This window comes from Neofelis nebulosa, chromosome 7 (assembly GCF_028018385.1).
Source record: "Neofelis nebulosa isolate mNeoNeb1 chromosome 7, mNeoNeb1.pri, whole genome shotgun sequence".
NCBI classification, from domain to species: Eukaryota; Metazoa; Chordata; class Mammalia; order Carnivora; family Felidae; genus Neofelis; species Neofelis nebulosa.
The window spans coordinates 66,820,830-66,845,667 of NC_080788.1; the positions used below are offsets into that span (position 1 = coordinate 66,820,830).

The following is a 24,838-nucleotide window of genomic DNA, read 5'->3' on the forward strand; positions in this document are numbered from 1 at the left end:
GGGCTCCCTGTGAAGCCTTTCCAGGAGAGTGGAGTTCCGAGGGCAGAGCAGCATGGAGACCCTAGGCTTGCCTCGTCCCTGAAACGCAACTAGATCAGCAAACCATTTTGCACGCCTAGGAAACTGATCTGGGGATTAACACAACAATCTGCATAACTTGAGCCACACAACTCAGCAGCAGGTATGTGGTGTGGGGAGGTGAGCTGGGGGAGAGAAAAGCCAAGGAAGGTGGGGTGCCGTATTTTATGGAGGGAGGACAGAGAAAGGGAAAGGGGGAGAGTGCGGTACATTGGGATCGTGCAAGAAAAGCACTCCCCAAAAGCAGCTGGAGAGAAGGAGAAAGAGCGAAGGAGGGCACTTTGTACCTCCCAGCCTAGGAGTGGGCAGCAGGTTCTTCGTGATCTTCTCAGACTTTAAATGCTGACCTATAAATGTTAGTTCTATATTAACTCTCCTTGGAAAGAACTGCCATGAACTTACCTGAAACTTAAACTTATCTAAAATTTTCCTGGCAGGCTCCATGTTTGATTCAACCTCTATTCCTGTGTTCCTAATGGTGCCTGCCCAAAGTAAGTACTTAAAAGACATCTGTGTGCCGAACCACCAAAAGCAAAGAGTGGTTAGTGTAGTGGTAAGGCAGCCAAGCTAATGAACTCGACTAGCCATCCTGGAAGCACATGGTGACAGGAAGGCAACTGTGAACACGAGCAGGTGAGTAAGTAAAATTCTATCACCACTTCAGGAAAAGTAGCTTATGAGCCAGCAGCATTTTCTTCATATGTAAAGGGTAGCTCTTGAGTTTTAGTATAATCTGTACCTTTCTTTCAAATGTTTGATAGAATACCATGACAACAGCCTTGAATGCATTTATTTTCATTATCAGTATAATCAAGTGAATACTTACAAAGATGCCCAAGAGATGGAACTATGTTCTCATTGAGTTGGAAGTGGTATTGTGTGACATCACTGTGAGCACCCGAGGATACAGAACGCTTATCATCATCTTCGTGCTAACTTGCGTAGAGATCACGCTCAACAAAAATTAGTTGAAAAAGGGGCGCCTGGGTGGCTCAGCCGGTTAAGCATCTGACTCTTAATTTTGGCTCAGGTCACAATCTCATGGTTCGTGAGTTCGAGCCCCATGTCGGGTTCTGCGCTGATGGTGCAGAGCCTGCTTGAGATTCTCTCTCTCCCTCTCTCCCTGTCTCTCCTCAAAAGAGGAGAGTGTCCCGCACTCTCTCTCAAAAAACTAAACTTTAAAATACATTAATTAAAAAATTAGTTGAAAAGAATGCATGAATAATAAAAGAATTATAAGAACTCTGAAGAATTGCTAGAAATTATCTGTATTCATTTGCTTATAGCCTATCTCCCTATTAGACCATAACTTCACGAAAGGAGGGACTTCACCTGATTTAATGTCTAGTTCCTAAGATAGTACCTGACTCACTAACTTATTTTTGGAATAAATGAATAAATGTATGAATAAAACAGATTTCTTAGTTTGAAAAAGTAAACACTTATTCAACTTTGATTTCTCTGAATACAATGTACCTATCCGTAGAAGTGCAAATGGATAATCTATAAAATCGGATAAATCCATGAGTATACACAAATCTTCAATGAAAAGGACTCTTCTTTTTTTCTTTCCAATAGTGCTGGGTTAAATCCTGTGCCACAGCAACTGCTCAGTATGTGATTATGGATCAAGGAAAGTAAAAAAATTATTAGGGTTCAGAGAAAGGGTATTTATTTATTTATTTATTTAATGTTTATTTATTTTTGAAAGAGAGAGTGAAAGAGTGCAAGTGGGGGAAGGGCAGAGAGAAAGGGAGACACAGAATCCAAAAAAGGCTCCAGGCTCTGAGCTGTCAGCACTGAGCCCGTGAGATCATGACTGGAGCCAAAGTCAGATGCTTAACCGACTGAGCCACCCAGGCACTCCCAAGGTTATTTATTTTTAAAAAGGTCAGATATAATATGTATTTTATAAAATTACATATAGAGTACAATGGGTGGAAAATTTTAAATGGGATAAAAAGTTTCGGGGAAGTCATAATTCTTAAGGAGGGTTAACATGTAAAATAAAGAATCCTTGTCTTTTGAGAGTACTGGTCAGATTAGAAACCAACAGAATGAGAAAGACAGAAAGAGAGGGAGAGACCTTACTTTGGCTTATAAAAGATTCAAAGTATAACAAACATGTTTGTAATGTCTCTGCAACAAAATTCAAGATGTATACACATATAAACAAGAAAACATCAGATTAGAGGCTTATTTATATACCAATATTTTTCTCCAGTTCACTTAAAATGATGATCTATGGGGGCACCTGGGTGGCTTAGTCAGTTAAGCATCCGGACTCTGGATTTCGGCTCAGGTCATGATCTCATGGTTCGTGAGTTGGAGCCCCATGTCAGGCTCTGCACTGATACTGTAGAGCCTGCTTGGGAATCTCTCTCTCTCTCTCTCTCTCTCTCTCTCTCTCTCTCTTCTCTCTCTCCTCCTCCCCTACTTGCTCTCTCTCTCTCCCCCAAAAAAATTACATTAAAAAAATAAAATGATCTATCTAAGTTTACCTGGCAAAGTACTTTGTATCTAATTAATCACTGTGAGGGGGTATTTACAAGGTAAAAGAACAGCCCATAACAATCTTTCACACAAGGCTTTGAATTCTCATGTTTTAACCTGTAAATAAACATGTAATAATTCAGCATTAAAATGCTTAAAGTGCATAGATAAAATTAACTTCTTTGTATGCTGATAAGGAGATGCTTAAAAACATTACATGGAGTCAGCTAAACATTCCATAACCCATTTATTTTAAAGATCAGTTAAGTATCACCTTTGGGTATGCTTCAATAAAATAATTATCTCTAGATCCTATAGCACAGAGAACTAGATGGGACCCATCAATATTAAGTCCCCATTCTGAACTTGTATGCAAGTGCTAATGACTCTTTGGCCATGTTTCTGCATGCATGGTCTTTGTTAGCCAAGGTCAAACCAGTCTAACACAGTTCCCAGAACCAAGGGACTCAAGGCACCTGGAACTCAGTTAAGCCTTGGCTCTTCCTCCCTGTTGGGGTCTTCTAGTTCTCAGGAAGGAAACAGAGAAAAGCTAGGCTAAGCAAAGAAATGATGCTGAGGGCCTGACTACCCATAAGCAGATGGTGCTAAGAGTAATACCAAGCAGTCCTGAAAATCTGGTGGCTTCAAAACAGTAAAACAGATTTGGCCATGCTATATTGGCCACTATCTGAGTGATCAAGGTGATCAGATACTTCATAACACTATCAGAACTCCATAGTTCTAAGACGTATGTCATGATGATGCATCATGGGTCATCCATTCCAACGGGTTCTGAGCCATTATATAGTCTACGTCTGATTAGATTTTTTCTGTAAGATGGTTTCTTCATTGTTTGTAGTTATCTTCAACGGACAGAACTAGGAAATATGGGTGCTATACACACACACACACACATCTGTATGCATATTTAATTTTTTAACCTAAGCCACGAATTTATGCTTTTACTTCCAATATTTTTTATTAGATTTTAAAAGGTGATTTCTATCTAATTTACCCTTTCACTAGGCTGAACATTTCAGCTGTCCTTACATGAAAAACCTTGCTCCTTTTACATATTGAAATTTAATTCATTAATTTGAGGCCATTGTCCTCATTTATCAACTTTCCTTAGCCCCTATTAAAGAATATTTATGAGATCTCCCATCTTAAAATTATCAACAACCTTATAACACATTCAACTCCATTGTCCAGTTCATTAATAAAAATATTGAATACTAAGACTTAAAACAGACTTTTTGCAGGCTTGTCTTCAACATCCCTCCCCAGCTTGACATAAGACCATTTAATGGACTTTACTTGGTCAAATCTTTGTCCATTCTGGGACAAAGATCGTGTAATCCAATATTCTGTGATTTTTTTTTCCTAAAAAAAAACCCACACTATGCAGACTTAAATATCTATATACAAACAGATGTGTAAAATGCACACTTGGGTCTGTATAGAACCTTTACAAATTACCACATTTACAATGGAGAAGAGGAATTAATTCACTGTAGAGTGCTTTATGGTTTCTGTGATCAGTTATCACATGTATACCCTTCAAGGCTTATTTTTAATGCTTCAGATGTTGAAAAAAATAACAATCTGTAGCAGGATCCTACATTGGCACATGAAAAGACACACGGCCATGTATACATGTTATATTTTTAAAAATCACACTAAATCTATGGTGATCACACTAAATCTATCATATAAAAATAATAAAACCTTAATATCTGGCTTTCAAGGAAAACTATCTGATTCCACACATGAGACAAACATACCCAACATGAATTTTTCCAGCTACTCTTTTTAACATATAAAACATCTTAGAGACAGTATTTCTTGTGTTTCTTTTGCTCATCAGGCCTAGATTATGGCTAATACCTCATGACACCAAAAGTAATACTGCAACAGATATTAAAGCACTTTTTCAGCCACTTATTCTATAAAATATTAATTGCAAGCCTGTGCATGTGCTGTATAGACAGGGATTAGGTAACCGAGTTCCTGCTCAGTTCTAAATCAATGAAAGATTAACGTGCACAGCATCAATCATCATCGTTCTCTCTTCCTTTAGCACATAGTAAGTGCAAGTGGAAGATTTTTAAAAATATATATTTAAGCACTCATGGAGATAATACAGGCTAGAGAGAATGTAAGTAATACTTACCTAGGAAAGACAGGCTTTTCTCCAGAAGCAAGTCTCTCAGCAGGACTTCATGCTCATGACCAATGGCACTGGACAGGTTAGTTAAGGACAGTAACACAGGCGGAAGTAGATCATTAAAAAGAAAATGCTGATACCAGGTCTCTACTTTCAGATGAAATGGAAAGTGGAGGTAATCATAGCAACGATTTCCATACTTAGCTCACATCTCTAAGGAAAGAGATTTCTATACATGCACCCTCATTTAAATGGTTCCATGGAATTTTCCTCTTTCTGTAACATTTACATGCCTTTTGACAAATAAAGATTTGTAAATGGATGTGTACTTCGTCTTCTTTGAAAGGAGGGGGAGTCATTTTAAACATCCTTTGTACTATGTTAAAAATCCCTCAATTCAGGTTAGTACATTTATTGAGCACTTACTAAGTGTGGCAAAGTATCCCAAATTTCTAGCCCCTGTTTCACTTTCAGCCTGCTGCTGGTGGGCTTCTGCGAGGTGGGAAGCAGAACAGCCAATCTATTGAGAATTGTAGGTACTCTGGAAGGAGGTCATCCAGCAAAGGACTGCGGGTTGGGGTGCTGGTACAGAATCTGTTTCAAGTCTTTCTATAGTGTGTTCCATTGTACTCATATGATCATCTAACATACACACAGGCACATATAAATTCTCTGAGGGATTACTATGAGGTCGGCACTGTGTTAAGTGCCATGTGTATGTTGTTTCATGCTCAGTTATTATCATCCTTATTTCACAGATGAGGACACCAAGGCTTAGAAAAGAATCCGCACAAGTCCACACAGTTAATGTGTGGCAAAGCGGAGGATCTGAATGAGATCTCTACGAAGTCTTTGTTTGTGGCCTCCATACAACTTCTTGAAAAGTATTAAAATTAACTATGTGAAAATAATGGATACTAGCCAACAGTTCTTAAATACCATAGACTAAGCCTTGGTGCTAAACACTGGGGGTATCATCGTTTTTGTGGGCGAAGTCCTCAATAACTTTGGTTATTTTATTGTTATAGTGTCACAGACTCACTACATTCAGCTACTCATATGTGCACACGCCATTTGTTTCCTTATCGTCTTAGTCGTTGACAACTCCATGCTGTTCAAACCAAAATGTAGGTGTCCCAGACTCCTACCTGTCTCTCACATTCCTCTCAGTTCATCAGTAGCTCTTGTTGGTGCCAACTTACAACTAAATATGATACTTGCCAAATTTTTACGACTTCCTCTGCTGCCATCCCAGCCTAGCATTTCTTTAAAAAAATTTTTAAATGTTTATTTATTCATTTTGAGAGAGCGAGCACGCATGTGTGAGTGGGGGAGGGGCAGAGAGAGAGAATCCCCAGCAGGTTCTGCACCACCAGCACAGAGCCTGACATGGGGCTCGAACCCACAAGCCGTGAGATCATGACCCAAACCAAAAATCAAGAGTCAGATGTTTAACTGACTGAGCCACCCAGGTGCCCCTCTTTTAAAACAAAAAAATTTAATTAAAAAAAAAATTAATTCTAGTAGAGTTAACATACAGTGTTATGTTAGTTTCTGGTGTACAATATAGTGACTGAACACTGCCATACAATACCCAGTGCTCATCACGACAAGTGCACTCCTTAATCCCCATCACCTAGTTCACTCATCCCCCCACTACCTCCCCTCTGGTAACCATCAGTTTGTTCTCAAAGTTAAGAGTCTGTTTCCTGGTTTCTCTCTCTCTCTTTCTCTGTTTTCTTTTTTTTCCTTGGCTCCTTTTCCTTTGTTTTGTTTCTTAAATGCTACGTATGAGTGAAGTCATAAGGTATTTGTCTTTCTCTGGCTGGCTTATTTCACTTAGCATTATGCTCTCTAGATCCATCCACGTCCTTGCAAATGGCAAGATTTCATTCTTTTTATGGCTGAACAATATTCTGTTTTGTGTGTGTGTGTGTGTGTGTGTGTGTGTGTGTGTGTGTGTGTGTACGCGTGCGACACACACACTGAATCTTCCGTATCCCTTCACCTGTTGACCGACACTTGGGCTGCTTCCGTATCTTGGCTATTGTAAACAATGCTGCTATAAACATGGGGTGCAGGGATCCTTTGAATTAGTGTTTTTGTATTTGGGGGGTAAATACCCAGTAGTGCGATCGATGGATCATACGGTAGTTCTATTTTTAATTTTTTGAGGCACCTCTATACTGTCTTCCACAGTGGCTGCACCAGTGTTCGTTCCCACCAGCGGTGCACAAGGATTCCTTTTTCTCTATGTCCTCGCCAACACTTGTTATTTCTTGTCTTTTTGATACAGCCATTCTGGCAGGTGTGAGGTGGTAGCTCACTGTAGTTTTAATTTGCGTTTCCACTTGGGGTATCATCTAATTTAACTTTCACCACCACCACATGAGTAGGTACTACTCTTAGTCCCATTTTTATAAATATGGAAAGCAAAGTTCAAGAAGGCTGAGGAACTTGCTGAAGGTCCCATGGCTGGTAAATAATTAAATCAGGAATAGGACTTAGGGGTACCTGGCTGGCTCGGTTGTTAGAACAAGCGACTCTTGACGTCAGGGTTGTGAGTTCGAGCCCCACGTTGGGTGTGGAGATTACTTAAAAGTACAATCTTTAAAAAAAGGAATGGAAGTTGGAATTCTGCTATATTTTCCAAAAGGATGCGCTTGCACAAAATCTGAAAAGGAGTGTAATCCTATTCTGGTACTTTGACTCTATCAAGTGCATTTGGCAGTAATTATCTAATTCTCCATTGGGTAAGTCAATATGGTCACGCCGCTCCTCAGCTTACCCCATCATGCACTGCAAGAGTCCAATTTAAATGAAATAAAATTTATGCATTATTTGTTAAAAAAAAAAAAATTCCTAGAGAATCATCTGCCCTTTATCAACACATACAGGTTAATACCATTTAAATCATAATTCAAGAGATGAGGCCACTCATGTCCACCATCAAAATGTGCCCCAACGCATAACTGCATTTTTCCTTCTGTTGTCCCCTCTCCCCACTATGCACGTGGCTGTGCTTATTTAATTTCTAACTGGAAAAAAAAAAAAATAAAGGAACAAATTTTAAAATCATAAACTCTCACACATTTGCAGAGTCCACTGAAGACATCTGCTGAAGATCTCTCAATGGTTTCTCATTAGTAGGGGCATCCCGCATTTTAGAACTAAATTATTTACTTCTAATCCACATAAATGCGCTCTCACTTTTATTGTTGTAAATTATTCACATCTCAAATGTTGAATCATGAAACGGAGGTTACTGATGGTACAGAAATGAAACCCACAGCATTTTAAGCTTCCTGCATCAACCTCTTTCCTTGGTGCTCAGTTTAAGTCTTTGGGTAATAGCTGGGTCCTGGAGTCACACTTTGGAAAGGTGAACTGGCTGGTTTCTCACACCTTTTGTGTCCGTGAATACATCTGTGGCAGGAAAGGTGTGGATGGACATGGCTGTGCAGGAAAAAATGTAGAAGACACCAAAAGAAAAAAAAGAAAGCACAATGACAATGTATGTACTCTTTGCTACCGTGCTTTTCGTGATGTCTTATTTGTAAATGACCAATTTGCTTTATTCTACTTACACAAATGTCTACATGTAACATTTACATAATGGAGTAAAAAGATTTTGCACCTATTCTATTTACTAAATGTGTACTTTCTTTCTCACAAAATGATGTAATTTACCGACAGTAAGCAATGTAAACATTACTAAATTATCAGAACAACATACAAATAGCATTTTCGCTCACACGGAAAACTACTAATTTTTATTCAGTGTGAAATAAAGTAATTCCTGTGGATCCATCTAGGAAACATCTATGCAAGCATATTTACATTATACGAAACTGCTACTACCTCGGTGCAAAAATAAAATCAGTTCTCTATAAATTTCCCAGCTTGTTTTATTTTGTGTGGTGAAAGCAATCACCGATTTGAAATTTTGCAAAGACATGCTTCTTGATTATGCTTTTCTTGATATAAACATATAAAAAACACAAAGTCTAGAAAACAAAGCTTATAAAACCAGTAATTTTACTGGCAATAGGCATAATGGAACTGCAAAATTATAATCTAGTCAGTGAATGCAATTTATAGACATACATCATTATCTTTATCAATTGAAACCATGTACTACATTAAATTCTATTGGCAATAACACAGCCAAAAAAGGAAAAGTGAATGATGGCAAAAATGTAAAGAAAATACTCTGAACAGAATTTATAATGCTCTATAAGCAGAAAACACTTAGACTTTGTCTATAATAATACCTATTATTGATGTATGGCAGTGACCATGGGGCAAAACTTGTAAATAACCTCACAAGCCATTTTCTTAGCCAGCAATACAGCAATCTAGTTTCCCGTAAGCATCTCAACTATTACTGAAAAATAGCCTCCTGGCATTTACAAAGCAGTTGACTTCATACTTAGTCCATGCATATATAATTAGATAGTTATATTTAAAATCAATATGCAATCCTTCAAAAGACATTATGCTTTTAAAACCTTAACTTTAAATTGATTTTTAACTATTTTATGTGCTTTAAAATTAACATGTAATTCCGCCCCAGATACTCTGAGATGGTGTTAGTTGTTATACAAATGTGCTAAACTTTATCACTGTAGCAACATGAGGTTGGCACTCCTACAATTTCTAATGCTATCATTAATTCTATACTGAAAATAGAAGTATAGTTTCACTTTGGTCTAATAAAAAGGCAAGCTTATGACAGGGCTGTGATTTTATTAAACTACATTGGTGGTGGGGGGGACACACTTGAAGAATAAATATATAAAGGACTATCATTTAGGTAGTGAATATTCTTACAAGAGGGCTCTGTTCAAAGATTGTTTTTCAAAGGGTAACTTTATAAAGAAAATGAGTTTCTTTACAAAAATTTTACGGAGTCTAAGACTTTGTGAAACAAGACGGGATATTAACACACACACACACACACACACACACACACACACACACAGGACTTTCAACACAAAGCTTCCTGATTAGTCACACTGAGTCTCAAATAGTCAGAGTGCTACCCATACTCACAAAACCTACACTAGGAAGGCCTTTTACAGTATTAAGAAATGTGAGACACATGGACTCAGGTGGAATAGGATTTTCATTTAAAAAATTACTAGTTGTTTACTCTTTAAATAGCATTTTTCCACCAAGGGGTATCAAAATTCTCAGCACTGCCACAGTAATGCTAAAGGTATTGGTGGATAACGTCCTACTTCATGAAGTAATGAATGTTTGCTCAAATCCCGTTTCAAGAAGAAAGTATTAACTCTTTAGTAATCTCATGTCTCTAATGAAGAGTGACTGGACACCTGTGTTTATAGCCTTACATTCAGTCCAGAGGGAAAAATTAGCTTGGTTTCTCTCAAACTGTTTATTAGGGATCCAAATGGCAGCTTGGGCTGTAATCAGCATTTAAGCAACAAGAATCTACTGCCCTTTCAAAAGCGATGGCCTCCGTGGCATTTTAATCACTTCCTCCTTTAACTCCAGGCTCCACATTTATTCTAGGGAACTCAACTGAATTTGGCTCATTTTGTATGGAATTTCGTTCTCTCTTTTTTCAGTGTTCACTGGATTGGTGAGAGACATTCCCAGACAGTAGGCCACGTGCTTCATGATTCTGTCCCTTTAAACTCCCTGAAAAGGAAGCAGTTTGAGATAACGTGTGAATGTACAACTGCTGAACTGACAGCCTCCCGTGGCCCATCTGATTTTCCTTAAGCTGTAGAAAAGGATGGTCTGCAGTGACCCTCCAGTTGATTGAATGTAAAGTAGAAGGGTATGAAATGTGTTTTGTGAAGCAGAACTTTATGTCAGGTTAAAGCTAGACACATCTCCTCCACTGAGTCTGAGCTCGTCAATTGTGCACCTAAAATTTTATGGGAAAGGATACTGTTTGATGCAGTCTACCAGTGGTCCATAACAGCAGTCGTTCACAATGCACTGTGGATAAAACACAGAAGGGGGTCTGGGGTGACTATGAAAAGGGTTGCCGTTAACTAGTATCCTAAAAGCAGTCATTATTTTCCTTAAAAAAATAAAGTAAAAAAAAAAAAACCCAGCTATCAAAAGGCTGTTAAGATTTAATCACAGAAAACAAAAATCGCATGCTTTTTATTCACTATAAAAGCAAGCTATTAAAAAGTGAAATGCTCTTCTCGCAAATATTGCATTGCCATTTATGGTGCACCCTGACCTCAGTGATAGTTTATGATGACAGTAATTAAATGAGGTTTAAAATCCTTTACTCCGCTAGGCAGATAGCACTGCCACTGAAAATAGACAGCTGTGATTAATACCTGATAGACCTGATTTGCTAGAACTCCATCTGGAATCTGAGAAGGGTCCCGTAGCATACTATTTATAACAGACTTGGAGGCTGTAGGAGAAAAGAGATGAACTGTTAACAGTCAACATACTTCTAATGCAGCATGAGGACTGACATGTACCTATATACACACAAACTATGCAAATGAAAACATTACTGATACTAATAATTTTTTCCTTTTTTTTTTAATCGAAGGGAAGCTTTTAATTAGACCATTTTGCCAAGTTTATAAGCCACACTGCCAGATTTGAAGATGACCTAATTTTTCCAAGGTAAATTAACAAGTACAGACCTAAAGCATATGTCTCCTTGCAGATCAATTAGCTCTGGAAAAGCCCGCTTGGGGAAAAAACACAACATGAACAATCAGAGAAGAAATGTTTACCTTTTGCAGGTTAAGTATTTTCTACCTAAGCAGATGTACACGGAGAACTTAGTGAAGGCAGGTCGGATTTCAATGATGTCAATAAAAACAACTTTTAGCCACGAAAGCATCTCTGAATTCTAAACCTTTCTAAAATAATTCTCATCAATTGCCACAAAATATTATGTCCGGGTCCCAGATGAGAAAAGTAGGTAAAACTGACTAACAACTGAAAGAAACTTAAGGAAGGGAAAAAAATAAATAAATATATATATACATATATATATATATATATATATGAATTTTTATCCCAGAATATGCCTCCTCATATCCAAGTGTAAATTAAATTGACCTTACCCCAGAAGTACTACAGAAGAAAGGCTAGGGGAGGCATCTAACGAAGAATGCTCTATCAGATCATACCCTTAGCAAATGGAGGCAAGAGATTCTGGCCCTGCTGTTTTCTGTAGGCATGTGGAAGCCAAGATAACCAGAACTCCTCTTCCTCTGCAAGGGAAGAAGGCAAGCCTTTAAATTAAAACTAAGTCAAGTGGGGGCGCCTGGGTGGCTCAGTCGGTTAAGCGTCCGACTTCAACCAGGTCACGATCTCGCGGTCCGTGAGTTCGAGCCCCGCGTCAGGCTCTGGGCTGATGGCTCGGAGCCTGGAGCCTGTTTCCGATTCTGTGTCTCCCTCTCTCTGCCCCTCCCCCGTTCATGCTCTGTCTCTCTCTGTCCCAAAAATAAATAAAAAACGTTGGAAAAAAAAAAAATTTAAAAAAAAAACAAATAAAAAAAAAAAATAAAAAAAAAAAACTAAGTCAAGTGGTGCCTAGGAATCAATCCTTCCAAGTCCTCCAATGGGATGATTCCCAAACATCCAGCAAAACGGCTTAGGGTCTATCCACACAAACACAAACTAAAATGCATATTGGACAATTCTCTAGTTAATAGAATGAACGCAGACCACAGATCAACATCAATCACACGGAGATGATTTTAGTTTTTTTTTTTTTTTAGATTACTATGTTCTTTATCAAGTTCAACACCATAAGAACACTGACAGATATGATAAATGTTAGTAAATACTGTGTAAAGAAATAAGGAAATTACATCTTTTTCACTTAAGCACAGCACTGAGTCCACAAAGAAAAACATGCAATACACTTTTTAAAAATTATTTCCTATTGTTTAATTATTTCCTATTCTGCACGCTTATAACAACGTTTACATACTTAGCCATTTGTAAACATGTGTTTGTAACCGCAAGTGTAGAAGCCATATCTGGAATCCTAAAAAGAGCATCATCACCAGAGTAATACTAGCCAGCCCTATCTCTACAACTAGCTCTTCAGCCTGGGCAAAGTTGTGGAACACGGAACCTCTCAGGCTCACGGTCTTCTGTAGAAAATGACAATATTATCTAAGCGAACCACCTTCAACCTTTCTCGTGTCTCTGGAGAAAAAAAGCAACAATGGCTGTCTTGTTGATGTTGTCAAGTTTAAGTGATAGCAAGAACCGAATCAGGGGCACCTGGGTGGCTCAGTCGGTTAAGCATTGGACTTCGGCTCAGGTCATGTTCTCACAGTTCGTGGTTCGAGCCCCGTGTCGGGCTCTGTGCTCATAGCTCAGAGCCTGGAGCCTGCTTTGGACTCTGTGTCTCCCTCTCTCTGCAACTCCCCTTCTCATACTCTGTCTCTCTCTCTCTCAAATATAAATAAACGCTAAAAAAAAAAATTAAAAAAAAAAAAGAACCAAATCAAAGTTAGGCATTTGCTTCACATAAGCTTAAGTTAGACTTTATTATCTCTGTAAAAAATGACCATGGCTATGTGGTACAAATACTGGGAAAATGAAACAGCCAATCTTGTCACTGTAAAAGAATAGATTATTGCAAAAACAGTGTTAAATAGATAGTAATGCACCTGCTAACTTCACTCGATTTTCCCAACTTAATTCTAAGGCCTGGCCAGCTGGAGGGGACCAAAGCAGTTGCTCATGCATTTGGTGACCTTCTCTGAGGGTTCTCTCTCTGGTTGGCCCCTCAGTTACCAGACAGTAATGACAGACACATTCTTTTAAGGTACCCATGATGCCATACTATGTCTCCAAGAAACAACAGCACCTTCCCCACATGTACTTGGTTATAACTAAAATGTTCTACTGTTCTTACACCATATAAGGAAAAGATTATCAATCTATAAATGGCCAGATAACATGATCAAAAGTTCTATCCTTTGGAAAATTACTGACCGCATATCAAACTGTATGATAACTCAAGGCAAACCATAGATCAAAGGCTCTTTTTTAAATAGAGGAGAGAAGGGGCGCCTGGGTGGCTCAGTCAGTTGTGCATCCGACTTCAGCTCAGGTCATGATCTCACAGTTCATGAGTTTGAGCCCCATGTCAGGCACTGTGCTGACAGCTCAGAGCTGACAGCTGCCTCGGATTCTGTGTCTCCCTCTCTCTCTGCCCCTCCCCCACTCTCACTCTCTGTCTCTCTCTCAAAAATAAATAAATGTTAAAAAATGTTTTTCTTAAATAGAGGAGGTAAAATACTCTAGGATATAAGAAGATGAAGTCACTTATTTTGTGAGAGAAGAAAAGTAAATATTATAGAAAAAAGAAACTAATGACGTAATTTTCTTCACAATATAAATTTTTTGAATAGTGCTTATCAGAACTAAGAATCATAGCCAATAAGTTTTTTTTAATTTAATTTTATTTATTTTAATTTTTTTAACATTTATTTATTTTTGATACAGAGAGAGACAGAGCATGAACGGGGCAGGGTCAGAGAGAGAGGGAGACACAGAATCTGAAACAGGCTCCAGGCTCTGAGCCATCAGCACAGAGCCCGACACAGGGCTCGAACTCACGGACCGCGAGATCGTGACCTGAGCCGAAGTCGGGAACTTAACCAACTAAGCCACCCAGGCGCCCCAAGTTTTTTTTTTTTTAAATAGCCTGAATATATTGAATAGAACACTATTCAAATCAGAGAAAGCTTGCGAGAACAAGTCAATCATTTTAAATTGAATACTAAAAACTATGTATTGAATCCACATTCATTTTAAACTCAGTAAAATGTCTTTTCCTTTCCCTATTTTTTAGAGCAAGACAGAAAGTGATAATAAATAGGGAGTCAAGGCCTTGGCCACAGACCCAGGATATGCTTGGCCCCCATTTGCAGATTTTAGCACTTAAGCTTCATAAAAGTCTACCTGTGTCTCAGATCCAAGCCAGAGAGTGCAAACTTACTTTTACACACATACACTGAAGCTAAGAACCGCCAGAGGGATGAGCAGTATCAAACAGGTAAGGAAAGGCAGTTGGACAATCCTGGGATGGCTAAGAATAAGAAGGGCTCAAGGAAGCCAGGGCCTTTCATACAAGCTGTCCCTGGGCCAGCTACTACCTAAGCCCACGTTGTATCCATCCTTTTTGACCATATGTAGACAGGAGGCTTAGGTCTTCCATAACCTTTCCTAGATGCATTCATCTGTTGATTTTACAGTTCACCCCTGTCACTGCTTCAATCGATTGCTAGAATTTCAACTTTCTACCAACCACGTATAAGGCAGGAATACATGAGTCACTTGGGGCTACATGCACAAGGGTAGGAGAGAACTGGTACCTGTTAAAGCATGTTACAGAAGACAGGCAATAGGCAATGTCTGGACTAAGGCATAATGCTGAAGATTATGATCTGCTTTCTGTGTAATATTTCTTTTTTTTTTTTTTTTTAAGTTTGTTTAACCTGAGAGAGACTGAGACAGCACGTGTAGTGGAGGGGCAGAGAAGAGAGGGAGAGAGATAATCCCAAGCAGGCTCTTTGCTGCCAGTGCAGAACCCAATGCAGGACTCGAACCCACAGAACTGGGAGATTATGACCCAAACTGAAACCAAGGGTCAGAGGCTTAACTGACTGGGCCACCCAGGCACTCCTGCTTTCTGTGAAATATTTCAAGAGACAAAAAAAACAAACATCCGTGCACCCACCACTCTGACTTAATGTCTGGATCTTCAATTAAATTTACCTTAGATAGTCTAATATTAATTTGTGTAAACTTTTTTATTTATCAGTCTTGCTAGAGGTCAGTTCATTTTTCTAGTATTTTTAAGAAACTAAATTTTGGTTTCATTGATTCTCTCTACTGCTTCATTCCTTCCAATTTCATTTAATTCATCCTTTTGTCCTCATTATTTCTGGCTTTCCACTTTGAGTTCATTGTATTATTCTTTTACAGACTTACTATCTTTGTCATATAAAATTTTAATCTTTTAACATATACTTTTTAAGGCTATAATTTTCCCTCTAGATTCTGCTTTAGCTACATGCTCCAAGTGTTCTTCTTATTTATTTATAAATATTTTATAGCTTCCATTATGATTTTATCTTTGATCTATAAATTATTTAAAAATTTATTCCAAATTTCTAATTTGACCATACTGGTCAAAGTATGTGATGCTTATATTCATTTGGGGGTATCTCTTTGACTTCCTTTGGTGTTTTCATTTGCAATCAATTTTTATAAATATTTTACAGATCTTAAAAAATAATAAAGTTCCTAATTTTCAGATACAGGGTTCAGTTATGTCTAGTAGGCCAAGATTTTTCATTGTATTATTTAAATCTTCTGTATTCTTCTCATTTTTTCATTAATTTTAAACAGACCCATATCTAATCTAATCATAACTCTTTTGTAATTCTGAGTACAGTTGACCCTTAATCATATGGGGATTAGGGGCACCAACCCCCTGTGTGGTTAGCAGTCCCACATATAACTTCTGACTGCCCAAAACTTAACTACTGATAGCCTACTGTTGATAGGAAGCTTAACTGATAACACAGTCGATTAGCACATTTTATATGTTATATGTATTACATACTATATTCTTACAATAAAGCTACAGAAAAGAAAATGTTAATAAGAAGATCATAAGGAAGTGAAAGCATATTTACAGTACTACACTGTATTTATTTTAAAAAATCAGCATATAAATGGACCCATGCTGTTCAAACTCATGTTGCTCAATGGTCAGCTACATAAGGAATTTAGAATGCACTCACTCCAATCAGGAAGCCCTGCTTCCCCATAAGCCTGCATGTTATTGTGTCTATTGTTTTTATCTAACCACCTTGTTGGTAAACATTAAGTCCTTAGTTTTTGTGAGGGCTAATTTTATGCCAACTTGACTAGGCCACAGACAGGGTGCCTAGATGTTTGACAAAACGTTATTCTGGATGTGTCTGTGATAGCGTTTCTGGATGAGATTCACAATTCACATTTGAATTGGAGTAAAGCACATTGCCCTCACCAAGGTGGATGGGTTTCATCCAATCAGTTGAAGGCCTGACCAGAATATAGAAGATAAGTTTTTTCTGACTGATTGCCTTCAATCCGGGACATCAGTATTTTCCTCTGGACTCAAACTAAAATACTGGCTGCTCCTGGATCTCAAACTTGTAGGCCTTTGGACTGGAACTAAACCATTGGCTCTACTGGGTCTCCAGCTTACCTACTGTAGCACTTGGGACTTTTCAGCCTCTATTATCACATCAGCCTATTCTTTATAATAAATCTCTCTCTCTCCATATACATATATACATATACCACACATAACTGGTTCTGTTCTTGAGTACTCCAATGGTCTCTATTTTTTTACATGTTTGACACTTACTTAGATTTATGAACATTTGCCCATTTCCTCTTTCAGTATTGCTTTTTGAATTCAGCTCTCTGCTTTTGTATTCAATATCTTTGCTAGTAAAGCACCTATGTATTCATTCTTTCAGATGGGACCAATGAATAGTAAAATCTCTTAGTCTTGTTTTGCCTGAAAATAACTTATTTCTCACTTTTGAATGATAATATAGCTGGGTATAGAATTATAAACTAAGAGTCATTTTATTTCAACCCTTTGAAGATACGAGTTCACTGTCTCTTGACATTTGTTATTGATAAGAACTCTCCTGTCAGTTTAATGATAATCCCCATAGAATTAATTTGTCTTTTATCTCTGGCTCCTTTAAAATTTTTCTTTGATATTCAACAGTTTCATCACTGTGTGCCTGGACATGGCTCTTTTAATTTAAGTTTGCTTGGAATTAGCTGTTTGATGAACTTACGCATATATGCCCTTAACCAGTTTGAAAATTTTGAGCCATTATAACCTGGGCTTCTATTCTCTCCTTCTGGAACTCTTATATTAGACATCTATCAGAAGGCCTTATTACTGTCTCCTATGTTTCCTACTCCTATAAAGTGTTACTTCCTTTCTATTCATCTCTTTTGTTATATACTAAAAGTGCTTTCCTTAGAGCCATCCTAAAATTCACTAACTTTTATTCTAATTCTTCTAATTTTCTTCTAATCTTTTTTCTAATCTAACACTTCATTCATCTCATGAGGTTTTCACTTCACAATGATATCATTTCCAAATTTTATTGTTGTTTTTTTCCAAATCTATCTGCTCTTTTTTCACACTAATTTCTATTCTTTCCATTATCTAGTTAGTTTTTTATTTATTTGGCCAGCTTATATAGTTTTTTTGGTTTTAAAATGTCATCTTATAGATTTTCTTACCTCCAGTTCATGGTATGCAATTTCTCTATCTGCCTCCCTACCGACCTATCTTCTATGTAACGTAACGTTACATAACATAACATATAACATATAACATAACATAACATAACATAACATAACATAACATAACATAACATAACATAACATAACATAACATTAGTAGTGTTCTCCTCACTTGGTTTGTAAATTGTTAGTATGAACTTAATTTCAGCAAGAATTGTTTGACCTGCACTGTGGAAATAACCATGACAGTGTAGTTTCATGTTTACTTTTGCAGAGACCAGTTTTATTACTGATTTCTGAACTTGGGCTTCCTGTACTATAAACAAGAGCCCAGGTTTAAACCCAAACCCACAAATGGTGCTGACCTATTTCTAGTTTCTCTCTACAAATGCCCCACAACTCAAGACCATATATAGGAGGCAAGCTTCCTCATCATTTTCTCCAGGCAAGTGGTATTTCCCCAGTCCTTTCCCCATGGTTTGGGCTGTCTGTGGAGGTTCACTTCCAGCTCATCGTTGTGCATCTTTCCCTCTGGGGAATTAAAATCTCAGCCCCAACTCCTCCTGTCCTTTTCTAAAGCTAACAACTCTACAAAGTGGCCCTACAAAGTGAGAGCCCCAGTTTACCAATCTGAATATACATTCTCTCTCCATTCCTTACCACTAGAGATTGAATTCCTTTTGTTTGAACTTAGTTTTGTATTTTAAAAGATTTTTGTTTGTTTCTTTCTCCAATCATTTCTTATGTCTTTGTCATGGAAATATGGCCCATCAACAAAAAGCTCCTTCTGCTATGTTGCTGAAATTTTTAGAAATTTCTTAGTAAATTCCAGGGAAAGCCTGTTTCCTTGTTAATTTCTGTGGAGTTAAAAGTTATTTAAATATACAAAGAGAAGATCCTCTTGACAAATTGGAGCCACAAACAACAGAGAGAAGGGCAGGTGGCCAATAAGTGGGTAGGTTGTAAAGTGGATCCACCTGTGTCACCTCCAAAGTCCGCTCTGCTGTGGAGGGTCTGGCTGGGCCAGGGAACAGCAGGAGGGTCACTGGTGGCTAGAAAATGAATTGTTACCCTGACTCCTCCAAAGGCTGCTGCCACGTCACAGGCCAAAGTACCATGATAATCGTCAAGCTTCACAACTCGTTTCTGCAGTTTGAGAATCGGTTCCATCAAACTGTCAAGTATAAACCCATGTTTTTGGAGGGGGAGGCTTTAAACAATAAGCTCTTAACATGCTCATGATTTGGCAGTTTAAGCTGGCTTAATGGAGATAGCTTCTCTTAGCGTGACATGGCTTGGAGTGGATTATCTGGGTGCTAGAGGGTTCCCTTGGATCACGACTCACACGTCTGGCAAATCTATGCTCGCTTTCACCTCAACTGGAACTACGAGTGAGGCGCCTTGATTCCTCTCCATGTGGGCCTCTCTAAGGTCTGCCTGAACTTCCTCTTGACAAGGGTTCCAAGAGCAAGCACCCCAGGGAAGCAGGCAGCAGCTTACAGTTCCTTGTGACCTAGCCTCAGATGTCACACAAGACCATGTTTCTTTACATCTTCCTCAAAAAAGGAAAAAAACGTGCCTTCTAAAAGCAAGATGAACTTGGAAAACTATGCAGCCTGACACTTTCAAATGGAGAGGCAGCATGGAACAGGGGTTACTAGCTGAGCCTACAATCAGGCAGACTGGCCTGGTTCTTCCACCCACTAGCTCCATCATCTCAGCAAGTTAATTAATGTCGGTGACCCTCAGTTCCCTCGTCTGTAAAAGAGTATAACACCGGTGTTTACTTTGCTGGGCTGTTGTAAAGATGAAATAAAATAACACACGAAGCACATTTAACATGCTCCTTCAGACTTGGGCAGCTGAAGCTGTCATCCTATTGCTTTGGCTGAGTTAGATCATGGCGCGGCATGCATTCTGCCTCTCAACACTGCATTATCAATACATACGTCACTCGTTACCTTCTATTGTCAAGAAGGTAAAAGAAGAAAGACTTCATGAGATATGTATAGAGTCGGGGGGCTGTTCTTACCAAGTATATGATTGCCGCAGCCTTGGAGAGATAGCCAGAAGTGACTCTGTCCAACAGGCAAAATTGGACAATGCCAGATTGTCCCTTCTTACACGCCACCCCTGCCACGCCCCTCTGTGGCAGTCAGGGTACAATGCGGAATCCCATCTGTCCTTGCGAAAGAACCTGGGAGAAGTCCTTCACACATTTGTGTGTATTAGCTCACCATGCTCTCACTCCATGGAGGGGGGGTGGGAGACAGCGGCTGTATTTTAAATCTTGTCTATCACCACACAAGGAGGTTTTTTCCCCTTACTTCAAGCACCGGCAATCAAGCACGTAGAGACTTTCCCCCAAGTCACTGACATCACACCCATCTTTATAACTCTTCCTTTCCTTGGCGTAAGCTCAAATAAGCGGTGAGCCACTGCTGGAAGGAACTGGGGCAAATAAGCAGCTACATCCCCTATGCTCTGAAGGTCCCCGGAAATCCTGCCAGCTGCCAAGAGTGCCTTTTGACTAGGTTACACCTGAGGTAAAACCAAGACTAGACCATATCTCGTTGGGGCCTCTGATCTAAGGTCACAAATAGGTTGAAGCACAACAGGTGAGCCAGCATGGGGATGACTGTGTACTGGCTGGCAGCCAGCAGGAGGAGAAAAAGGATGAAGTAAGAGATGGATGCTACTGCGATAAAGTCGAGACGGGCCGTGTGGAAGGAAACTGACGTGCAGACAGAGAGTGCTGTGAGGACCTAGTTCTCCCTCCAACAAGAAAATACAATCATTGCAGTTAAACAGTTTGCGGGGAAATGCAGCTGCTCCCAGAGTGCACCAAGAGTTTGCCTTTTCACGCGGCTCCTGCAGAGGCTGGGCTCCACAACGGCTAAGCCTAAACTACCAGCTACAATCTAATCTCTTTAAACGCTGGCTCAAGGCCTTTGGCCATCCAGGTTTAAAGGTCCCAGGTTACATGTTCATGGGAGCTGGCCTGCCAATGTCTTTTCTGGACATTTTGAATATTGCCTGTGACCTGCGGGAGCTTCCTTACTCTTGCAGTTGGAACTATTTCCCCTGGACAATTCCAGGCAGCCCACTAGCTCTCTCACCGCACAAAAGTGATCTCTAAAGCAGTCTAATCCCATCTGACAATCTACATAAGCACTATCTTTTAACATGAGGGAATCTTATAGGGGCAAATTAAATTTTGCTAACTAGCACATAATCATGTAAGAAATAACTTCAACTACAGTCATCAAATGAAAAAGGTATCATGGGGACGCCTGGGTGGCTCAGTCAGTAGAGTCCAACTCTTGATTTCGGCTTGGGTCATGACCTCACAGTTCGAGAGACAGAGCCCCACCTCGGGCTCTGCGCTGACAGCATGAAGCCTGCTTGGAATTCTCTCTTTCTCTCTCTCTCTCTCTCTCTCTCTCTCTCTCTCTCTCTCTGCCCCTCCCTTGCTCGTGTGCATGCTCTCTCTCTCTCAAAAAATAAATGAACATTAAAAAATAACATAAAAAACAAAATGTTTCAAAGAAGTTATTATGTAAAGGCCAAGAGGAAGATGTCTCTAAAACAGGAGTCTACACACTGATCAGATTCTTGTTTCAGGCCACTACACACCATCAATTCTTATGCCATAAACATACACTCAACAAGTATTTATTAAGCATCTGATTAATGCCAGGAGTATACTTAATTCCACCCCTCCTACTCAGCCACCTCCAATTCTACTCTCCAAATCTGGAATGTTCTTCCTTATCTTTCCCTCAGCCAGTTCAATTCTCACCTCTTCCAGCAAAATTCCCCCTTGTTTCCAATCTACTTGCTCTCCCCTACCTCATATAGGGGAGGGAATTCATACCGTTTCCCAATCATTTGGCATTTGATTACACATTACTTTGTCATCTGTTGACAGAAGATTGATCAAGATGCCAAGACATGAAACCACGACATGCTTAAAAAAAAAAAAAAAAAAAAAAATCTGGGACACCTGGGTGGCTCAGTAGGTTGAGCGTCGGACTACGGCTCAGGTCATAATTTCACGGTTCATGAGTTCAAGCCCCAGATCGGGTTCGATGCCGTCAGTGTAGAGCCCACTTAGGATCCTCTGTCTCGCTGTCTCTCTCTGTCCCTTCCCTGCTCATGCTCTCTCTCAAAAATAAATAAAACATTAAAAATTTTAAAAATCTTAAGGAAAAAGGATGTTCAGCACGATATAGAAAAAAAGATGTTGCATTTTCTTAAGGTTATCTGTAAGTATCTGAGGGCTTTTTCATGGAGGATTAAGTTCAACCTCTGGTCACCCCAAGAAGATAAGAGATAATTTTTACAAGTTTATTACTGGTTCTGAAGGTAGAAGGTTTCAGATTTCAAGCTTGGCTTTCAGTGGTCCTATGTTGGTCTGGTCTACATAAATCCTGCTTAACCTTTTCTTTCATTATAGCCCACCGAAGGAGATTTTTTAGACATTTTTTCCTTAATTTTCCCCCTTGAAATTTTAATGCCACAACTATATGGCATATCTGTTAAAGTGATATCACTCCATTTGAGAACATGTGGCTCATGTGGAGGACTAAGGAACAGTTTATGTGAGGTTGCTCAGCAAGCTGCTTACCAGCAGAAATATTTCTGTTATCATCTCAAAGTTGTTCTATACGAGTTACTCCACAAACTGCTGAATGAGTTACTAATGAACTACTCAAAATTCAAGTCCTGCCTATATTCCCTACTGTTACAGTAATTTTTAGTCCAATGGATTTGGCTTAATTTGAACTTTTCTCATTATGGATGAGTAGGTCTTAAAAAAAAATAAATACAGGGGCGCCTGGGTGGCTCAGTCGGTTGAGCATCCGACTTCAGCTCAGGTCATGATCTCACAGTCTGTGAGTTCGAGCCCCGCGTCGGGCTCTGTGCTGACAGCTCAGAGCCTGGAGCCTGTTTCAGATTCTGTGTCTCCCCCTCTCTGCCCCTTCCCCGCCATGCTCTGTCACTCTCTGTCTCTCAAATATGAATAAACGTTAAAAAAATTAAAAAAAAAAAAATAAAATAAATACATATACACACACACACACACACACACACACATCTTTCAGAAAGTTTAGACTAAAAACACGTAGGACACAATGGGTCCTTAAATGCTGACAACATCTAATGCCACGTCTCTCAAAGAGAAGAGTGCTTAACGCTGGCATAGGCGTGTGAAATGACTTTCTGAGCACACAAAACATTTTTTTTCTTTAGCAGTTATGGATTATTTTTATAAGTACTTTCTGTGTATGGCAAGAAATTCTAGTTTATCATTTAAGGTAGAATTATAAATTTCCTCTCTAAAATAGAATTAAATGACACTTAAAATTTTTCAAATAAATATAGTATATTTATTATAGTACATGTGGTACAATGCAGATATGGAAAAACTGTAAATGTACCCAAATTTCTAAAATTTCAGAAATACTAGTTTAATATTTGTACAAAGTCAGCCGAGTATTCAGGAAGGTGGGGGTTACTCAGTCTACCCTACAGCAAGTTTTCATTTCTAAAAATGAACAATAGCCAACATTTACTGAGTGTATACTGTATGCTAGGAATCATTTTAAGCTCTGCACAAGAATTAATCCATTGAATGCTCAGAATATATCTCCAAGGTGGCTATCCACATCTTAGAAATGAAGAAATTAAGACACGAGGAATTTAAATAATTTCCCAAAGTCCCACTCCCAGTCAGTGGTGGAGCCGTGATATAAATAAACATAGTCAGTTGGGATCATAATTACCAGTCTGTTCTTCTTCGGCACTATTCCCTCATGGTTTTCAAAAGTAACCGGAAATGTTCTAGATTAATGCATCCTAATTCCACAAATAACTCAAGTTTTCCAATGGTATTCCTCCTCCCTCCTAGACCTCCCTCCAATTCAAATATTAGCCATTACAATTTCAATACACTTAGGGGCACCTGGGTGGCTCAGTCAGTTAAGCGTCTGACTTCAGCACAGGTCATGATCTCACAGTTCCTGAGTTCGAGCCCCGCATCGGGCTCTGTGCTGACAGCTCAGAGCCTGGATCCTGCTTCGGATTCTGTGTCTCCCTCTCTCTCTGTCCCTCCCCCGCTCATGCACTCTGTCTCTCAAAAATAAATAAACATGGAAAAAAATTTAAAAAACAATTTCAACACACTTAGTGTTCCAGATAGAACAAATATACGTCCACAAAAAGAAGCTGAGCTCTCTGGTCCTAGCTTATGGGAGCTCAGCACATCAAATAACACTGACAGTTGAGTCACAGGTGAAAAGAAGGCTAGCTCAGGTCAGGGGAGAAAGCTGATAGCAGCAAAGACCTGCCAAAATTTCCTGGGGTAGCCAAAAACCTGGCAAGATCACAAATATCTTATATATAAAAAGAAAGAAAATGGATGCTTCTATAGGTGACACCACAGTGGCTGCTGGTATGACCGAGTTTACCTTATTCAGTGAGGCAGCAGTAAGTCTCTGCTTTGCTAGCTGACTTTGAGAAGCCTCTCTCACAATTCCCTCTGGTAGCCTGCTCATTTATATCTCTTGTGTTTCCATTTGCTGGCAAAGACCCATACCCCATCATGGTGTCTGCCTCGGTGCATAATTAGAAGGCAGTTAATTCTAAGTCATTAAAAGTGTTGCCCAGGATTGGAAGGATTCATGGAAAGGGAGAGAGTACGCAGGGCATGAACGTGTGTACTTTTCTGACAGGCCCCTAACCTAATGAGAACAGTACAAACTAAACTTCAGATTTCTTAAA

General features: G+C 39.1%; 1 protein-coding gene across 7 annotated transcripts in view; it reads right to left on the reverse strand.

Annotated features, from left to right (window-relative positions):
• Positions 1-24,838, reverse strand: part of CDIN1 (CDAN1 interacting nuclease 1) — a 275,902-nt gene that overhangs the window by 171,285 nt on the left and 79,779 nt on the right. For all 7 annotated transcript variants that reach the window (XM_058738268.1, XM_058738269.1, XM_058738265.1 and 4 more), the window contains 3 exons: positions 11,068-11,147; positions 10,662-10,711; positions 4,745-4,812 (listed from right to left, as the gene is read on the reverse strand). In XM_058738268.1, coding sequence (XP_058594251.1) covers positions 4,745-4,812; positions 10,662-10,711; positions 11,068-11,147 — 198 coding nt within the window. The remainder of the gene's footprint in view (positions 1-4,744; positions 4,813-10,661; positions 10,712-11,067; positions 11,148-24,838) is intronic.